Below are 21,703 nucleotides of genomic sequence, written 5' to 3'. Positions count from 1 at the left end.
TGAATCAAGAACATTGAATTTATTACGTTTTATTGAAACAGCTGCCATAAAATGATTTTAACCGAAGTTATTCACCCATAAATATACTTTCATCAATCTCGCTTTGCCTCGATAACCTCGTTTATGAGCTTATGTTGCGTAGCTTTTATTTTTGTGACATCTATTATAATTTCTCATCTCTTATCTGAGCTGTATTCAACCAGCAAATTTTATCTTATTTCTAAGTACTGCATAAATCATAGTACTATTCTTTCATTCTTAAAAAATTCTGTCTCTTTTCTTCTTTCAGTTTATTTCTTTTTATTTACTTACACCGTTTACCACTTGTGAAGTATAGACTACTGACCAGAGATATCCAGCTTAATCTCTTCTGAGCTTCTCGTTCCACATTTTCACAAGTACTATTATCCTTTTTGATGTCTGTATCCACGTCCCGGCGCAATGTGATCTTTAGTTTGCCTCTTTTCCTTGTGACCAGAGGATTCAGACTTGATGTTTGTATCGTGATGCAGTTTGGTGATTTCCGCAATGTGTGGTCTATCTGTTTTCAGAGTATTTTCCTAATTTCATCTTCAACTAGAAACTGTTTTTTTCCCTGACGCAGTTAGTCGTTGCTGGTGGTGTCTGGTCAATCGATCTAGAGTATCTTGCGTAAACAACTATTTGTGATTATGGTTGTAATATCTCTCCAAAGTTTAGCTTCGAACAATAGAAGTGTCTTGACGTTCATATTGAAAACTCTGACTTTAGAGTTGTCTGACATCTGTTTTGAGTAGTAGATGTTCTTTAATTGTAAGAAAGCCGCCCTAACCTTGCCGATCCGTGCTTTCACATTAGCATCAGATCCCTCTTGTTTACTTATGATGCTACTCAAGCACGTAAAACTTTCGACCTCTTCGAGAACTTCACTATCATGTACGATTTGATTCCTGCTCATTGTGATGTTGCTTTTTCCCATGTGAATGTTGTGGTCTCTTGATTCGGAGGCTTCTGCCAAACTGGTTGTCCTGACCCTTTTTTCTCGTTGTGTATGGGATAAAAGAGCTAGGTAATCTGAAAAGTCCGAATCGTCTAACTGCATCCAGTCTGTTCATTGTATTTCGTACTTTCTGTCAGATGTAGGGATCTTCGTAGTCCAGTCAACCAGCAGAAGAAGGAGAAAGAACGAGAGTAAACAGCCTTGTCTGGTACCGGTCCTCACTTGGAATACATCTGTCAGCTGTCTTCCATACACGACTTTGCAGCGTAGTCCGTCAAAATAATTCCGTATAATGGTGATAATCATCTCAGACACCCCATATTGTCGAAGAACGTTCCACAAGGTTTTTCTATCCATTCTGTCAGGCACTCCCTCACAGTCAAGAAAGTTGACGTCTTGTGATGAGTTTTATTTAGTTGATTGCTCAATATATATATATATATATATATATATTGACAACCAGTGAGACAGACCTTTAAATTTCTTTATAATTTTTTTTCATTTATTAATCTACATCAAGCTCAGTTTCAATAAATACGGTCCTCATATAAAGTACGTAGATTGTTGTTAACGTTTACATGGTTAATTGTTTCTAGATCGTAAATAGTTGGAAGAAATAAGCGAGCTAAGTGGATTCATATCATTCTGCAACGATCTTTGTTTTTTCTTTATTTAGGTAGATAATTATTTAACTAATTAAAAATCTTTTAGAAATAACTATTGATATTCTTTGTGTGCAATTAGATTAAAATACAACTGATTCATTAAACCGCTCATAACAATACTGAATATCTAAATGTATAGTATCCAAATGGATAACATTTGAATGTAAGCTGAATAATTACTATCGAATTTGAGTGATTCTGTGAGACATGTGTAAAAGAAATGTGATTTTAAAGGTATTGAGTTCTTTGAGCCAAACGGTTGAGTTTTGAGGCTTTCGTTTTCTTTCTAGGAAAAGTCACTGGCGCATACTTCAGAGAGAAATTAACCATCCAATCATATAGACTAATTGAGTTGAAAGGAATAAATATGAAGCCGACAGACTAAGTTTTCTTACGTTAATGAGAATATTCTTTTACCTTATTTATTTGGTTACTGTTACCCAAATCATCAATAACTTTGAAATCCCAAACAAACTTACAATCCATACATGTTTTAAAGACGCATATTACCATCTAACCATTCCAAGTCTGACAAATGTAATGATACTGTAGCGCTTAATTCACCACATAAAATTGAATTCGATTATATTTGTTGATTTTTCGGTGTATCAGTTACTTGTTCACAACTAATAGCTGTGTGTAGCAAAATTGTGTACGTCTATATACTTCCATTTATAATCTGTTCATTTAGGTAACTATTATTAAGCATAAAGACGAACTATTTAAGATAAACCCCGAAACTAGTGTAATTTCCACTTATCTAGCTATTTTGAGTTTGTGTTCCAGTTAAAATTTCTAGATAATTCTTAGCTCAATTTGTCTGTAGACAAAACATGGACTAAATTATAAAGCAAATTATACAACAGATAAATTCGTTCATGTCAATACAAATAATTTTAGGATTAAAATCCTTGAGTTAGTACAGATAAGCTTTACAAATCCATATCTTTTATTATGAGCTCAAAATAACGCAATCATACAAAATAAAGCCATTTCTAGTGCAACTTATGTATATGTTAACTAAAACCTGTATTAATTAACTGAAGTAAACTTTCATTACACGACCAGCTCTGAGTTATGCGGTCTCCCTAAATTATTGGTTGCTGTATGAATTATATGAAAATATACAACTGTAATTACTAATAATTATTCTATTTAAAATAAAAATTTTCTGTCTTTTAATTTGTATTGCTCACGTTATTATTCGGTAGATATTCTTTTACGATTTTGAATGTCTTGTTATTTCCATTTGATTTCTTATCTGGTCTAACTGCTCTGAAAAGTAAATTCGGAAGTATTACAAGTGAATTAAATTTAAACTCATCAAAAGCTTGAATTATAAGCATAAAATATAATGTTTTTAAATGGATTTTCTAATGAACATCTATTTTACTCTCAGTAACTGAGGCAATTTCATCCAACCTCAGATAATTGTATTCTTTATTATCAGTAAAAATTAATAAACTAATCCAGAATAAGCAAAGATGGATAGTGTCTGGCAGGGGAATCCAAGACGCGCTTTTCGTCCTATTTGGGACTCGTCAGCTGGATGTACCTACATCTCAGGGTTGATCATCAATGGGTATATTCAAACAAACAATACTAAGTGAATTTAATCCAGAATAATTTGGAATGACAATTCTTAATGTAATTCAATAATAATGATTGAATGTATGTCTTAATTTAGAATACGTTATAAAACTCTAAGCTTCAAAATTGACTATTTGAAAGGGTTTTGAGTATTATAAAAACCCTCTCTGTAGACAATATTTGCCAAGTAATTTAGTTACGAGATAAAGTTCCTGTAATATATTTATGCAATATTGATACGTTTGAGTCGACTTATTTGTTAATCAGAAGGGGTTTTTGTGGAGGTTTAGTATTTCCGTAGTTGAAAACATGAGACATTAACACCATTGGGGGTGCCGGATCAGTGGTCAGTCGGTTAAGTGCTCCGGCAGAGACCGGTAGGTCCTGGGTCCGAATCTCGCGAAACGAAGTCGTGGATGCGCACTGCTGAGGAGTCCCACGATAGAACGAAACGGCCGTCCAGTGTTTCCAGGTTTTCTTTGGCGGTCTAGCTTCAATTGACTCATGCTTTCAATTATTCAATTATTTGTTAATGATTGAATGAAGGAAACATTCATACATAACAAAATTTTGCAAATATTTGTTATTCCATGCTTATTACTTCTTTAAAGTTAGTTAATTATCAGTTTAATCAAACAATCTTTGATAAACAAAACGATTTTCTTGTAACTGTATTTAAACTCTTACAGTTATTTATCTTCTGTGGTAAGAGAAGATATCTCGATATCTGTTAGATGAATGAAAATAATTACTCAGATAAATTAGGTCCAGTTACATACTTGGATAACAATAATAATAACAACAACAATAATAATAATAATATTGCTAATTTAAGTTGCTTCAAAACTAAGTAGGTGAAGACAATAACCGTTATCAGTAAATTTAGATAACACAATGTTTATTTCAACCATGTGATGTATTGGCCGAATACTATTCAGACAATGTGATCACATATTTACTTGTTATTATATTTTTATATTTGAAAAATAAGGATCAAGTTAGGCAAATGAAAAGATAAGAAAAACAGAAAATAATAAAGGGAAACAGTATAAACTATGGATAGAAAAAACAATTATATTAGGTTAGGTTTGATATAATTACAAGTTGATTTTGAATAGAAAAGAATTTGAACTTTTTTATGATTAATTCTGCAAAATAAATATACACTTTAAACAACATTTATACAAAACCATAAAGACCGAGTTACGATCAATCCTAATATTGATTTCAATTATGAGTTCGATAATCGAAGAAGATGTTTATGTTTCATATATTATTATTGGGTTATTTCAGAGTTTGTTCTTTCAGCCTTTTTAGCACAAGATCAACTATCCTCCACCTTTCATATCACGATTTTTCCTCTCAATATATATTTGTTCATATACATGTAAATTGATAAAGACAGAGGGATGTGATGCGATTGTTTACAGCCTATTTAGGTTTATTGTGAAGCATGGAAAACATAAATGATTTAGTCATCGATTCATCATGAAGCTATCTGATTCACCTCTGAATGCTAGGGTGATGTAAACGAGCATTTCAGATGCGGTTATCACAGTATATGACATTGAACTGTGTTCTCACCTTTTTATGAGATTTGGTAGATAGCATTCCTCTCCCACTCCAATTTTTCTTTCAGAGGCTCCATCTCATCTTTAGTAGTATGATCTGCACATATCAGTCAGTTCTATTCAACAGGTCCTTTATGAAGCCTGTTTGTATTTATCTAGGTTATCACTAAAATGATAGAAATACTGTCTGTCCATGTAGGCTTTCTATATACGTATCATTTGACTGAACAGTTTCTGATACTTATAAGTAAATTTGAAAGCTAAAACTGATTATTCGTCTCCTCTTTATGTAAAAGCCTACTGGGATTTTGGAGAGCGTTAAGTTATTTATTAAACAATTTGCATTTTCCGTTTTGTCACACCTGTCCATGGTGTCATCCATATACCATTTATAAAGGCACATATTTTTCATACCCTGACAATAACTCTGTGATGATTACATGAAGTCCTTCCTTCTAAAATAAAAAACTTATATTCTCTCTTTATTTGACGATATGACAACTATCACGAACTGTTTTGTAAATACAAATTTCCATGATTAGAAGTCTTTCTAAAAAATAACTATGTTACTTAAATTTTGAAAGTAGTTTATCATGCTATTAATATCAAAATTTAGCACAAATCAGTAACGTTAAAAGTTCAAACATATTATCTAGTGGTTACACAAATTTCGACTATAATATTGGGGAAATTACCATATTGATGGAGTAAGTAAATTATTATTTTACTTTTCGCCCGTTCATCTGTAATGTGCGTTTAAGTTGGGTGGTTTGAAGAGTTCTACAAGAAGCTCAAGGCTTAGTTTTTATGTTAATACTCGTTTATCCTCATGAGTGGCCATAATTTACATCACCCGTTGTCACACTCAAAACATTGCCATTTAGATATTCTGGTCCCATTACGATACCAGTCCATTAAATCTGATAACGAGACAGCTGAAAATTGATTGAGACAGAAACTACATGACATCCGTTATTACTCGCTAACTGATTAGTGGATTATGAATTGATTACAAGATAAATCTTAATAGTAATTCGAATAAATGATGCATTAGTAAACTCACGCCTAAATTCAAATGGATATTTGGAATTAGGAGAAAATTAGGTTAATAGTGTAATCAAAACAACTGACCAACGGGTAATGTAGTTTAAAATAAAGATTTTAAACTGATTCAGAAACAACTTTAAAAAGACTATCACATGTCAATTAACTAGGAATAAAAGACTAACCAGTGGTTTTAATTGCCCTTTTGACAGTAACCTTTGTTGTTGCATGATTACGCTACTAGTTTTTCGTATTCCTAAAGCGTTCTTGAATTTTCGATTTGTGAATGCATATAGAATTGGATTATAGATAGCTGCCATTTTGGCAAATATATGAGGCATTTCAGCTATTGTTGGTGTTAAAAAATACGATTGACCCAGAATTGATATAAGACAGACCATGGCATATGGTGTCCATGACATTAAATAAAATAAGAGAGAAAGGATAACTGATTTGGTAGCTTCAATATCCAAACGTTTTCTGTCTGTTTATAGGAAACAAGCAAAAAACACATTCAGTAGGTTTAATGATTTAACGTATAGTTTCATCGTCGACAAAACTCACATTTGAGCGAATTTATAACTATTATAACAAGATACTTAAATTCATCTCTCTTTTAGACCGAAATTTATTACTAGATTAGGAAAACTATTGGTAATCAAGCTTATAAACTGAGAAAATTCATGTATCTATTGACAGTAAGTTGCATAACCTTATGAAGTACCAGCACTGTATATTTGGAAATATTGAATCACTAACTAAAACGTTTGGAAGCTTCTTCAACACTACGGCGTGTCTGAGAAGATAGTCAACATCATACGGAATTCCTGTGATGGATTATACTGCAAAGTCGTACATGGAGGACAGCTCACTGACTCGTTCGAAGTAAAGATCGGTGTCAAGCAAGGTTGCTTACTCTCAACCTTTCTCTTTCTCGTAGTGACAGACTAGATTATGGAGACGCCAACATCTGAGGGGAATCACATGATACAGTGGACAGCTAGGATGCAGCTGAACGATCTAGACTTCGCAGATGATCTGACTCTTCTATCACACACGCAATAACAAATGCAGGAGAAGGCCACCAATGTAGCAGCAGCTTCAGCAGCAGTAGGTCTCAACGTACACAAAGGGAAAAGAAAGACTATCCAATAAAACACAACATACATCAATCGAATCACACTTGACGAAGAAGCTCTGGAGGATGCGAAAACCTTTACATATCTGGGCAACATCATTGATGAACACGGTGGATTTGATGCAGATGTGAAGACGCGGATTGGCAAAGCAAGAGCAGCACATCTAAAATTGAAGAACATCTGGAACTCAAAACAACTGTCAACCAACACCGAAGTCAGAATTTTCAATACAAATGTCAAGACAGTGCTGCTGTATAGAGAGGAAACCTGTAGAACTACGAAAGCCATCATCCAGAAGATACAAGTGTTTATTCACAGTTATCTACGCAAAATACTTCGGATTCGTTGGCCAGACACTATCAGCAACATTCTACTGTGAGAGAGAACAAGCCGAATTCCAGTGGAGGAAGAAATCAGGAAGAAGTGCTGGAAGTGGATAGGACACACATTGAGGAATTCTCAAGGCCAAAAGAGAAGGGGATGACTAAAGAACATACTACGCCGAAAAATGGAAACAGATATCAGGAAAATGACCAACAATTGGATAGAACTAGAAAGAAAGGCCCAGGACGAGGTGGGTTGGAGAATGCTTGTTGGCGGCCTATGATCCATTGGGAGTAACAGGCGTAAGTAATTAATTAAGTAAGTAAGATGTTTAAATGACTAACGAAAGTTTGATATTAATCATTACAGAATACAAGAACAATAAGAAAAGAATATCACTCCAATCATTGTTATTATTTGGATAAACATCAGTATTACTTAAATAGGCAGTATAACCTTTTTCGGAGTAAATATAAAAGGGACTTGTCTCTGCTTACTGTCAATATCTTGACAAATCAAGTTATTCTTCCACAGGTAATAATTGTAACTTATTATTAAGTTCTTTATAAGTTAAATTTTATAATTAGTTTTTGTAAATGATGAAAATAAGTGGTTAATTATCTGTTCTAAATGAATTGCTGGAGTGCAACTGAAAGCCTCGTATACATGTGTTTAATTATTTTTGAGAATGTGTAGTGATTTCTCATATTGATATTTTGACGTACCACTTATCGATTGACAAAATAATGGTAAACAATACCAGTGAGTTCAGATATGATTTTTAATGAAGATCAAATCCAAAACATGTAAAATAAAACAGTATAAATCCAAACAAAACACATATTATCATTAATTCGACTAGACCTAGACTGACTATAGTGACTTATATATCATTAAAACCTTCCCATTACCTTGTATTGCAAATCTGTGTTGTATAAAACAAATTTATCTTTCTTAAAGAGCTAATTTGACTAGCTCTAATTTGTCATCAGAGATAACTCAATTATTGATGTTTAAGACTGAAGTTGATCAGTCTCTTATCGGGATATGTGCATCCTGTGCGGACTGTTTCGATATTATCTTCAGTCACATGCATTACAATTAGAGATGATGGTGGATAGCTGTGGAATCCAGGATGTGTGTTTGGAGCAAACGGTTCAAGTCTGGAAGTAAATATCAACTTGGGTGCAGTTACATCCAGCTGACGAATCCCAAATAGGATTCCACCGCTGGACACTATTAATCTCATCTTTTTAATCGTTTTATCATCAATTAACCATCATCACTTGAGTTATAACTTGCAAAACAAATCCACTATATACATCGATAAAACACATGTTTCATTTTATTATATATTCACATATTGAAAGTGGAAAAGACTTGTGAAATAAAGTGGTTTTGTTAACTCAGCCTACTAGTGATGAAATCTAGAAATATGCACACTATCGTCATTAGTGAAACGCATGGTACAGTGAAGTCAATTATATCCTTCTGTTATTTATTTTTGTCAGATTCAGGAAGGGTTGTATAAACTCTAATTTGTGGCTTGTATAAAGAAGTAGTAACAACTGTATCATGCATACCTGTGGTTTTAATAATCTGTTAAAGTGCCCCGAAATAAACGTGCAGTATATAATCACTTTTTTATCTGGTAGTAATAACTGTTCTTCTTCTTCTTTTTAAAAAAAACTGGTTTATTTTCACCCTGTTTGTAGATGTCTAGACTGATGATTTGCACACGACTGTTAACAAAGACCCGTAACGTAGCATTCTTCGGTGATTTCCCCCCCCCTGTTTGCCTTCATATTCTCTCTGTTATTTAACCAGCGAGAAAGATACCAAGATGCTTAAAAGATTTTATAAGTTTTAATCCATAACTTATTTCATATTTATGAAAAGACAAGATAAATACGTAGTTCCCAGAAAATTGTTTCAATTAATGATTACATTTGGTGATATTTATATTTAACCTTATCAGATCATGATTGTGAAGACCTCAACATCTGAGAGAAAGCACCGAATACAATGGACAGCTCAGAATCAACTAGAAGATTTCTACTTCTCAGATGACCTGGCCCTTCTAACCCATACATACGAACAAATGCAGATGAAGTCAAATAGTGTAGCAGCAGCCTCTGCATCAGTAAGCCTCACTATACACAAAGGAAAAACGAAGATCCTCAATTACAACACGGATAACACTAACCCAATCACACTTGATGGAGAAACTCTGGAGGACGTGGAATCTTTCACGCATTTGGAAAGCATCATTGATGGACAATGATGATCTGGTGCATACTTAAAGGCGAGGATTGGCAAAGCAAGGGCCACATTCCTACAATTGAAGAACATATGGAACTCGAAACAGCTGTCAACCAACATCGAAGTGAGAATCTTCAATACGAACGTTTAGAAAGTCCTACTGTATGGAGCTGAAATATGGAGAACTACTACAACCATCATTAAAATGGTACAAGTATTTATAAACAATTATCTACGCAAGGTACTCAATATCTGTTGACCGGATACCGTCAGCAATAGCTTTCTATGGTAGAAAACATATCAGGTTCCAGCTGAAGAGGAAATTAGGAGAAGACTTTGGTGATAAATAAGACATACATTACGGAAATCGCCAAACTGCATCATGAGGCAAGCGGTTACTTGGAATCGTGAACGGAAGCAGAAAAGAGGAAGATTGAAGAATCGGAAGCAGATATGAAAAGAATGAATAGCCACTGCAAAGGATTGACCAGGACAGAGTTGGATAGAGAGTGCTGGTGGGCAGTCTATGCTTCTCCGCGAGGTGTAACAGGCATAAGTAACTATCAGACCGTATTTACGCCATAAATCCAATTAATTTCCGCAACTATCTCTAGGGCAAAAACTTTTTATAACAAAGTCTACTTACTTCGTACGGATTCACGTTGTTTCGATGCACCATCATTAGATAAAGATATTAATACTACCCTTTCATTGTTGCGAACAATTTTAAGTAGATTCACATAACAATATATGCATAAAAGCACTGGAAACATAAATCCAAATATATACATTCCACCACTGAATAAAAGACTAGGCATATCATTCGAAATATAATCAAATGTACACGACGTTTGATATCCTTCAAGAACATAACGTCCTAAAGACAAGCAAAATATGCAGCGATAAATATACTGTCTTTATTTTAGTCTTTTTGACAACACTTCACTCTTAAATTCAAACAGTGCAATAAGTAAATTATGATGTCGATTACGTAATATCTTGAAATTAAAACTTATGTTTCAGTTGTTATTTTAGAACAGAAAAATTTTAAAAGAATAATTAATAAGTATTTATACTTTTAATTTTGATTACACAGTTATTTTAATATTCCTTGTAATGTTTGAAATATAAGATACGTTGCAGAATAGCTTTTTCGGAGATATTCATTGTTTAAATACAGATGTTTATTAAACAGTCAGTAAGAGTAACATGATCTCATCAGTCAGTCAGTCACAACGTAGAACTTCAAGCGTACGTACATCAGTTCAAGTTGCCATACCACATAAGCACAAAGATACAGTTGTCGATTCAAATCCCATAGTGGTAGAAGTAGTAAGAGTATAAGCGTTAATGAGAAAGATTAGGGTTTGAAGATGTTGTTCAGGGAGTATAATTCAGTGAAATAAATTTGGAAAGAGAAAATAGATAGAGACATGAAGAATTCAGAAGATTAGAATTTTGCAGAACACAAAGAGTGGATGCACCTGCACCATTACACTCGATTTTGAGCCATGTCATTCAGTGTCTCTAACCATCGATTGCCATCATCTCGCTGATCCCAACCAGGTAATCTACACCTACCAACATGACTCAGTCCAATTGTCAGTGACTTCATGGATTTGTGACACGTTTTGGTCTGGCCGCCCCTAGCTTTCTTCGAACCTACTGTTACGCCATAAAGCATTGCACGTCGAGGCAGTCGGTGGTTGGGCATACGTAACACGTGTCCCAGCCATCTCAACTGATGAAGTTTCAGTACTTCATCAATCGATTTGCCATCTTTACCTAGTACCCGTTTACGAACGACTGCATTAGTTACCCGGTGGTCCCAGGATATACGATCAATGCTTCGAAGACACCTATGATCGAATACTTGTAGCCTACAAATATCCTCTACTCTTTTCGCCCATGTTTCACTGCCATAAAGTAGGACGGAACGAACTGCTGCACAGTAAACCCGTCCTTTGGTTGCTAGACGGATATCTTGCCTACACCATAAATGACGCAAGTTGGCGAAAGCTAGACGAGCCTTCTGTATCCGTGCTGAGATTTCGTCACACACCAGACCACAAGGGCTGATGAGACTCTCAACATGATTTCATGAAAACCTTGAAGATTTTTTTTGTGATTTCCATTTATTTTCTTTTATTAGCAAGTTCTTTTAAATGAACAGAGAATTCATAACTGCTTCATAACATAATTCTAATTAGATACATCTATCTATATAAACATTGGTAAATAGGTTTGAATTTTATTGTATCCACCACCGCTTAGTTACCGTTATTTAAGTGAATCCTTAATGAATTCATGCAATTTATAATACAAATAATAAGCATTACAGATAAATATATGATATTTTACAACATATTAAATAAGATCTTTTTAAATTACATTTTTATTCATCGTCTCATTTTCGCACACTGTAATCTTTAAAAAAAATTAAACCGTGTTTCACATAATATCAAATGCATTTGATTAGAAAGTAACCATGTACACCTTTTTAAAACTATTTTATATACTACCTGATGACATTTGCTTACATTTATATTTCAATGAGTTCGTTTCAATCATCGAATATACATTGTGATGATAATTTAACTTATAGCCCAGTTTCATCTAAATAAAATACAATCTGTAATGCTTGTCAAAAAAAATTATGATTCGAACCTACCAAAACCAAAGAATGGAGGAATAGTCCATATTATTGACCATATCCATAAAAATCCTATAACAGTACAGATGACCCGAAAATTTGTAGTTTTATGGTCTTTAACTATGACCAAATAACGGTCAAATGAAATTGCAGCGATAGTTGTTAAAGATAAAAATCCAAATGTAGCACTTATAAATCCATATAATTGGCAAGCTGAAAATAAAAATATACTTTACAAAGATTCATTTATATTTGGTATTGATTTTTAAAAAAAATTTATAAATCGATATATTTTCAGTCAAGTATTCCTGTGGTGTGGGCTACTTATATCCACATAACTAGTATATGATGACGGTTTGATATAGAATGTATTTTGGCAGAAGACCGATAAGGAAAGAACAGGAATGAAGCGCAATTGGTAGGAAAATGTATGAACAATAAAATCAGAGAAGACAGACTGATATTAACAGAAGGAACAGTGAATATTGAGACAATTGATTGTTATTTTGCAAATTGACTGTTTACTGTATGGTTATCAGATTTTAGTGAGATAGTCTGTAGTTTGCTCTTAAATACATTCGATTGTCCCCACCCGTGTTCCTGTTCGCTACATTTCGAGTTCTACATATTAGACAAAATCCGACATTTTTATTATCACTAGCGAAGTCAGTCTACCAAAATTATATGAGTATTTATCTTTTATGCTATTAAGAAAGTTAATTTTTATTTAAGGCTTGCTTTAGAGAGCCAATAAATCTTAACTGTATTAGTCTTCCGTATTTTTACATATCGTTGTGGGAATCGAAATGGTTCCCATTTTCAAACGTATTTAGTAGGGTTGAGGAATCGTAGCAGTTGCCAGTCGTCATGTCTAAATAGTAAGACTAAGGATCCAACAGAGTCGATTCGTACATAATAGCGATGACATCCCCAGTTATAAAAGTAGCAACCCGTATATTAAAGTTGAATTATTTAATATTTATCAAAATAGACTACTTAAAGCCGTTTATTTCTTACAGGCATTGAACCTGTTAGAATGTCATTAACTCAATGGTACACCTGACGTTTTTTCCAAGAGATGCTCAATATTTTGACTAACCGAACATTTGTAACAAATATTTTCATTAGATCTAGTCTCCTTGTTGTCAGGGTTATAAATAGTGATATGAGGACCCTGAAATGTTTAGAATAAAGTAGAATCCCTTTCTATGCTATGTATAATATATTCAGTTTTTTAACAAAAACTTTATGAGACTAGGAATTACAAAATACCATAGTAGTTGAAAATAAATACCTACCTGTCATTAGCCTTTTTATTATATTTACGTTTATGGATTTTATTTTAGATGTGAAGGAGTTTCTGGAGATATTTTATACTTGCACTGAGATTATTTTTAATATTTCAATGGCATACTGTTGGGTAAAGTGAGTACTTGATTACAAAACCACAGAGTGTTGTTTACGATTATAATTCACAAATTAATTTTCCTTATGATGTTTAGAATTTCATTATACTTGATTTCAACACAATATCAAAGCGAAATTAAGTATCCAAGTGAAAGTTTCATTAAGTAAATGGCTCAATGTTACAGAGAATCCAATTCATAAAAATATTCTTCTAAATAACGTTGGTGTTTACCGGGCATAAGAAATGACCTTTTTTTACTTTTTGTGACATTATTTACATTTTCAATCATTTCATTCTTCTTTGTAATGCTTTCATAATGTTAGATCTATCTGAACAGTTTTAGTCATTTCACTTGTTTTAACTAGTTTTGTGTTCCATATATATATTATTGTGCTCCTCTTCTCATTGTACGTCCCTCCCCTTGATCAGTTATTTATAATTTAGCAATTCCAAGATTTCAAAACAGCACACACATATATTTACATATAAATCTTAACAAAACCTATATAAAAAATATTGGAAATACATATATTACCCAGCAAATGACTAAGAAAGAACAATGACTATTCCTAATTCATTTGTATATATTGGTTATTTGAATCTTCTCGTTGACGTTTAAGACTGCAATTGATCAGTCTCTTATTGGCATATGTGTATTCTGTGCAGATTGCCTCGACATTGCCTAAGGTCAAAAGGATTATAAGCAGAGATGGGTGGTGGCTAACAGAGAAATCCAGGACATGCGTTTCGTTTTATTTGAGACTCATAAGCTGGATCTAGCTAAGTTGATAACGTGATGGCGTTTGAAGTGGACGGTACTGGATTTGAGTTCTGGAGTTAACATCAACTCCGAGATACTGGTACATTTGGCTGACAAGTCCCAAAACGAGCGTCCTGAATTTCACTGCTAGCCATCATCCATCTCTGTTTATAATGACTATTTCTGGTACATTCTAAACATTCTTGACTTACCCACACTTCCCCATGGCCAGTATTGATTGAAAGCAGCAATTGTCTTTAAAGGAAAACCAATCACTGCTGAAAATCCAAAATCAGAAATGGCCAGATTGATAATCAAAGCACATTGTAGACTAATTGATGATTTTGGTCTGAAAACAACAGAGAGTATATTCAACAGATAATTCAATATCGTTTAACTCATCATAAAACGTAAATAACTACATAAAGTAAAATAATTTGTACAAACTTATTTTCTTTCACAGCGTAGTTGTATGACTTTACTTTTTAACTATTTAATATATTTTAAAATGTACGAAATCAGAATATGACTGAGTTCTCTATTCGTGAATTATTTTACAGTTAAGTAGATTTATTTGGCATATTATAAATAAGTATTATCTTTACAAATAGTGAATATATTATTATATATCGGTAGTAAAACGAGAACTTTTCAATAAGCTGTTTGTCTATGAAAATATTGATCAACAAGCGACCGAGTAGTGAGTCCACTGTTAGGCTATTCAGATGTCTGTATATTTTACTGTTAAACATGAAATTCATATTTATGGTATTTGACACAATTAAAAATGTTTCAGTTAATGAATCAGTTGTTAAAATACTTTCATTTCCATATTATCACTTATATTTGCTAACAGGAAAAAAGAAAGTTTTGTCCAGTACTTCAGACTGCTTATAATCGATATGCGTATTGTTTCTAATTGAATAGTAACACAACGAATTTCTCAATATTGATTTAGTTTGTTTATAACTTCCTACTTTGATTTTGGACAGTAGTTTCGCTTCTTCAATAGCATATAAATACTTACAATGATCAAAAATTATTTAATGAAATATCTTCGTTAATAAAATACATTTTAGTGTGAGTTTTATCTGTCTCAAAACAAATGGACATAAAATACTTCAGTGAGAGCACAATTTATGGAGCGATGCTAAAGTGATCATGAGAAAATTCACCAACTTACCAATGTTGAAAAGGGTAATAAATTAGTGTGAAAAATTAGTACTACGATTAAGCGTTAAGAGTTGAAGTAAGAAATTACGGTATTCATTACGAATTAACATTAACTATTATGCCCAGATGCTTTTGAACCATCTAAATGAATGAACTTCGCGCCAGAATTCAAGAAATGTTATCTTGAATTTCATTGGTCCGTCTATAAATCCTAGTCCCTCCAATATATCAACGAAACATCAATTACCATAAGTGTGAAAATAGCTTATATATCGATAAATTTATCATGTAACAAAATAAAATGATTAGATTATACATATTACTAATGTTTACTGGCTTAAAAATATCTTAACTTTACGCCATGGATATAAAATCAGAAACCGTAAATCTTATCGTCAACATCCATTTTGAAGGGTGCGAGCAAAAGGGCGATTATCAAAAAGGCCGAGTGGAAAACGGGCCACATTAATAAGGGCGACTATCAAAAAGGTTTATATTGATTAAGATAAGCATTGGAAAGGGAAATAAAACTTTTAAGAGTGTGAAATCTATTCGATCTATCACATGCCCCCTTGCCTCTACAGTCAATCAAAAACGTAGTTTCTTAACGTCTAGCGAAGAGTCTAATTTCAGTGAATGCTACATTTTTTCTAATTAGGTAACAATTTGTAATTCTTATTACCCCAGTCATATTATCTCGTACTTCTTTTTTAAGCACTCATCTTTTTGTATTGATAGATCTCTTTTTAGGCTGAATAGTTATTGCCATGATTTGTTGGGGTCCACTTGCAGTCTTCTTTTCCAACTGGTCAGGCTCTAACTTGCCAAACCTAGAGTGCCACAACTTTGAAACAAGGAGTCTTTTTTCAATGAGTGAAATGTGAAAAAGTTTACCAGACACAAAAACAAATTTAGTTAAAGCCGTACTGCAGAACAGTCTTGATATTTATTGCGTTGTAAATAATTGATAATCCTAGAATATAACTTTCCACTAGTAAAAGTAGCATTCGTAGATTATATTTTAAAAGAGAAGTATCTTATTATGTGACGTAAACTGGCAAATTTTATTAACATCCTAAGGAGATTACCTTCGGGCTAATATCACAATTTTCAGTGATGTTCATTGACATTACTAGCCAAAGGTTCAGTATTCTCTTCTATTTATTTGTAACCAAAAGATTCTGAAAAATTTGATTCAAGAAGAATTAAAGATAATTCAGCTAGGAAAATCCTATTTTCGACGATATTATTTTAAAGTAGTCTGTCGTAAAACATAAGCACTAGTACATAATTCTAAGGGTCAAAGTAAGGTTGCATAATGACTGAGAGGTAAAAGAAAAATAATAAGATAAAACCAACTATGCGAAAGATAATCGTTGACTTATTGTCTATCAAACGCTTATTATGCTGAAAGTCTAGCACACACGAACATACCTTTACAAAGATTTTCCCCTAGCTGGTCGAAATAAAGGTACGAGATAACATGACTGGGGTAATAAGAATTACAAATTGTTACCGAATTAGAAAAAATGTAGCATTCACTGAAATTAGACTCTTCGCTAGACGTTAAGAAACTACGTTTTTGATTGACTGTAGAGGCAAGGGGGCATGTGATAGATCGAATAGATTTCACACTCTTAAAAGTTTTATTTCCCTTTCCAATGCTTATCTTAATCAATATAAACCTTTTTGATAGTCGCCCTTATTAATGTGGCCCGTTTTCCACTCGGCCTTTTTGATAATCGCCCTTTTGTTCGCACTCTGTAATAAGATAACTAAAAACTGTTGTCATATTCCTTATGTTTTAAGCATGTGCGAAAAAGAAAACATCTGAGTTTTCCTTCCTGCTTAATTATCACCTTCAGTTAAATAATGTACCTATTTATCAAGGGAGCTGAAATTTCAGTAACCTAGATTGTTTTCTTAGCATTATTTCACCTGTTGATAATTGAATTATCACTGTTTAAATGAATAATTTATTTGAAAATTTGTACATGCTCAACAAAGTTGCTTGTAAGATAATGATTATTACCTCTTTAAATTAAACCAATCCTCATAACCCAAGAATTTACAGTAATTAACACATAAATATTATCACTGCTATTTGCGAAAAACTACTAAATCAAGATAAACATGATAATTATCTCAATTCAAAATTTATGGAATAATGCTTTAATGCTAACTGAAAATAATGTCATTTCTTTGAGTAAATTAAATATACTGTTCACAATATATCCAGATAACTTCTAATTCCTAAGAAATCTTTACTTATTAAACAGTGTATTAGTTTACATCATAATATCACTACTAAGTTTTGATTTCCAACAGACTATTGAACGGATTATCAATCTCTTTATGAAAGCTTACTTTAATAATGTTACGTGATTTTGACTGGTTAACTCCATTTGGTGGTATTTTTTTATCGTGAATTGTGGTCCGTCGATGAAAAATCGAAAATTGAGAAGCAGTGAACAACTATTTTGTTTTAGTTTGGTATCCCTAAGAACTTGTAAACGCTGTTGTAGCCACGATACCCTTTAGACTAAGGAGTGAAATCTCAATGCTTGGTATTTCCAACTTAAATTAATTTATAACATAACTCTAACATCATCTAGCACTCCTGTTGTGGCCTCTTAATTCAATCCAGTCACGATCATATGCCTTTTAACTCTTGACTAATTCTGCTTTTTAAGAATAAAGAGAATAAAAATACCTGAGAAGCTTTATTCCGAAAACTGAATCCAGCTATACATAACTCACAGGCATATACATGCATCTCTATACTGACCGAAACAGGAATAAGTGGACCATGACTTTAAATACTTTACTTATAATATAATGGCTACGACTGCATATCTCACGTATCATGTACCTTTGAGGTAACACGTGATCTATCTGGAATCTTCAGGCCTAACAAGATCATTTGAAAGCCGGTGATCAAGACCTGACATAGCTGAAACTCACCTTCATGACTTCTAAGTAATACCTAAGGAATCTACTTTTGAGGATAAACTTGTCAGCTAGTTATAACTGAAGCTAATGTTGAGGCTATTACAATTATCATTATTACTATAATAATTCATATATCTAAGTAAACAGAGACAGACATTTACCAAAAGCTATCACCCTAGAAGTTTATGATAGTAATTTTCTTTCAGCTATCTTTTAAAGTAATAATAGCTCAAGCGAAAATTTAAAATAAATTCCTTACATTGACTTCGAAAATCCAACTTAAAAGTAGTTACTTTAAGCGGGTGGATTCTATCTCATATTTAGTGACCGCTGAGTACTACACAAAAATATTACTATTGGACAAAATAACCTTCCAGCCTTTCATAATTTTCAAATATTTTCTAAATAATATCAGTACGTAATAAAGATTATTTTTAAAACTTGATAATTATTCAACTATATATTTGATAAGCTAGTAAACAGCTGTTGATAAGGAATGTTTTGATAGTTCAATAAATGTTTCCTAATGTTAATTCTGCTGTATTTTGACAGAAATCTTTGAAAATAATGCTGAGTAGAAATGAAAAATAATTTATATGATTATATTGTATATCGTATGAAGTAAAAATAATAATAAAGTAGGTAATATGTTTTAACGTGACAAAATTTTACAAAAAATATAATACAAAGTAGCCAATAGTTTTTTTATTCTCCTTCAGGAACCATCATTCATAGTCAATACATAGTATTCTTTATCACTAGATATTTGGCCTCTATATTCCTTCACTAACTTATTAAGACAAAACTTCATCAGTAGCATAAGTTTATAGTTTACATTAATGATATACATTGTTAAATCTTTTTAAGTGTAAGATCATACACTTTGAGTTGTATATGAGATCATTTCTAAGACTGTTCATTCTTGACTTTTATTACATCACAAAATGTAAATTGAATTACATGTAAATCTACTGTTAGGAAATCTCTTGGAAACAGACATATTGTCGTTGTTGTTGAAAATTCATATTTCCCTAACCATTTTAATCAAAATTGTGAATGCGCACTGCTGAGAAGTCCCACAATAAGACGAAACGGCCATCCAGTGCTTCCAAGTTTTCCATGGTGGTCTAGCTTTAATTGACTCATGATTTCAACTATGAAAATTGAAACTATTAAAGCAACAATTCAGATGACAACAACAACAAAAATGTAACTTACGTTAAAAAAACAAATATTACTAATAAATTTGTTATTGTTCCAAATATTCCAATTAATGCAACAAATATTGCAACTAAATAATTATAAATAGGATCTGGTTGTGTATATTTAATCCAATGATTTAGCATTATAATATCGGAATCATGAATATTATTTTTTATCATAGAGAATGTTCGATTATATAATAATAATGATCGTGTAAAGTTTTTTATTTCTGACATAATAATTTATCTAAAATAAATCCTTTTTTGAAGAAAAATTGAGAAAAATAAAATTAGGGGGGGTGGTTTTATTTAAAATTGTAAATAATTTTTTTAAACAAACACAACTAAAATAAAATTAAAATTTGATTTAATAATTTAAAGATAAATATCGTTAGGATAGTAAGCAAAAATGGATAGTGACTAGCAATGGAATCCAGGACGCGCGTCTCGTTCTATTTGGGACTCGCCAGCTGGATTTACCTGCATCTCAGAGTTGATGTTCACTCTGGGACGCGAACCCAGTACCTTTTGCTTCAAACACCATCGCGTTATCCACTCCGTCACTGAGTCCTGATAGCCACTTGCTTGTGCGATGGGGTGAAGTTTAAATTCATTTAGTATTGTTTGTTTGAATCTTCCCATTAGAATAAATATGATAGAAATATTAGACTATCAGTTTAATCAACTAGTAATATAAATAGAGTTTTTTTTAAATCTATGAACATCAGTACCGAAAAATTATCATGTTACGAAAAACAAACAAACAAATTAGTCAGTCCTTTTATTTTATAAACCTTTGATTCAGTTGAATTACACTAAACACTATCAAAATCATCTTTATTCATAAGCATGATTTCTTTGTATAAACAATAAAGTAATTAACCTTTCATCAAGATAATATCTAATTAACTACTAATTAAATTCATCCTTTTATTTATTGACATTTGACCCGTTGTTTTTTCTGAAATCAAATTACTCGATCAATTCTGTGGATTTCTCATATTCATTACAATTTTATGCTAATTATAGGCTGAAAATTAAACAAATGATAATACCTCTAGAAAATTTACCTTTTAAAACTAATTACAGATGAATTTATTAAATGTATCAATATCGGAACATGCTCAGATTTAGCACACAGTTATCGAATGTGGAAAAAGAGGGAAATGTTATCTCAAATTCTTGGAAAGCGTATAAACAAAATGCAATCAAATTGTTCTACAAATATGGTGTATATATGACATGATTTTAAATGCTAACTGATATTCGCTTGTTCATTGAATGTCCAATAAACTTCTATAAATATTAAACGTTGACTATTTTTGAGAAATAATAATATGACACAATATAAATTAAGTATTTATTTTTCCTTAAAGTACTACTCACATGAAATTTAGTGAAAGCATATATGGGTTTTTTTAACTTTTTCTGCAAATAAATGAGTAATGTGCTTAATTTTCACACTTTTATTTGAAAAAACACCTGAAATTTTTGTCATATCGGGCGTACTACTAGGCAACTTAACCAACGAATGAGTGAACATCTACCAGCATGGTTTGGAAAGGGCCAAATAAAAACAATACGCAGTTCTATCTTGGCACATCTAATTGATAGTGGTCATAATGTAGATAAATCGAAATCATTTCGAGTGATCTATCATATACCTCCATCATTTCCCAACGGAGTCCGTTCCCGTCTCCTTCATATAGCAGAAGCCATAGGAATTCGTACATTCCATCCCAATTTATGTGTACAGAAGAAATTCGTAACCCCCTATCCCTTCCATGGCCGGATATAACTTAATTATTATTTTTTTTAGTTTTGTTATCATTTGTTTGTAATTTTCTGCCTCTTTCCGTTTGTATTCCTCACTATCTAATTACTTACATACTTCTTATTACGTAATGATTTTAATGTTTTCTGATGGTTATTCTAAGCTATTTACCCATGTTTGACGTCCTATTTCCACTATTGATAAGAC

The 21,703-nt window shown here is 32.4% G+C and overlaps 1 protein-coding gene across 1 annotated transcript; it reads right to left on the bottom strand.

The window, feature by feature from the left end:
* Positions 1–6,007: 6,007 nt before the first annotated feature.
* On the bottom strand, positions 6,008–19,959 carry Smp_180030 (putative opsin-like receptor; the record flags this gene model as incomplete). The annotated part of the gene is made up of 5 exons (XM_018789860.1): positions 6,008–6,333; positions 10,221–10,451; positions 12,246–12,440; positions 14,608–14,744; positions 19,739–19,959. The coding sequence occupies 5 exons, from the start codon at positions 19,957–19,959 to the stop codon at positions 6,008–6,010; spliced, it is 1,110 nt and encodes a 369-aa protein (XP_018655261.1).
* Positions 19,960–21,703: the final 1,744 nt, after the last annotated feature.

Source organism: Schistosoma mansoni, chromosome W (genome assembly GCF_000237925.1).
Source record: "Schistosoma mansoni strain Puerto Rico chromosome W, complete genome".
NCBI classification, from domain to species: Eukaryota; Metazoa; Platyhelminthes; class Trematoda; order Strigeidida; family Schistosomatidae; genus Schistosoma; species Schistosoma mansoni.
Note: the sequence above shows the minus strand (reverse complement) of the source record. Positions and strands in the feature narration are given on the sequence as shown.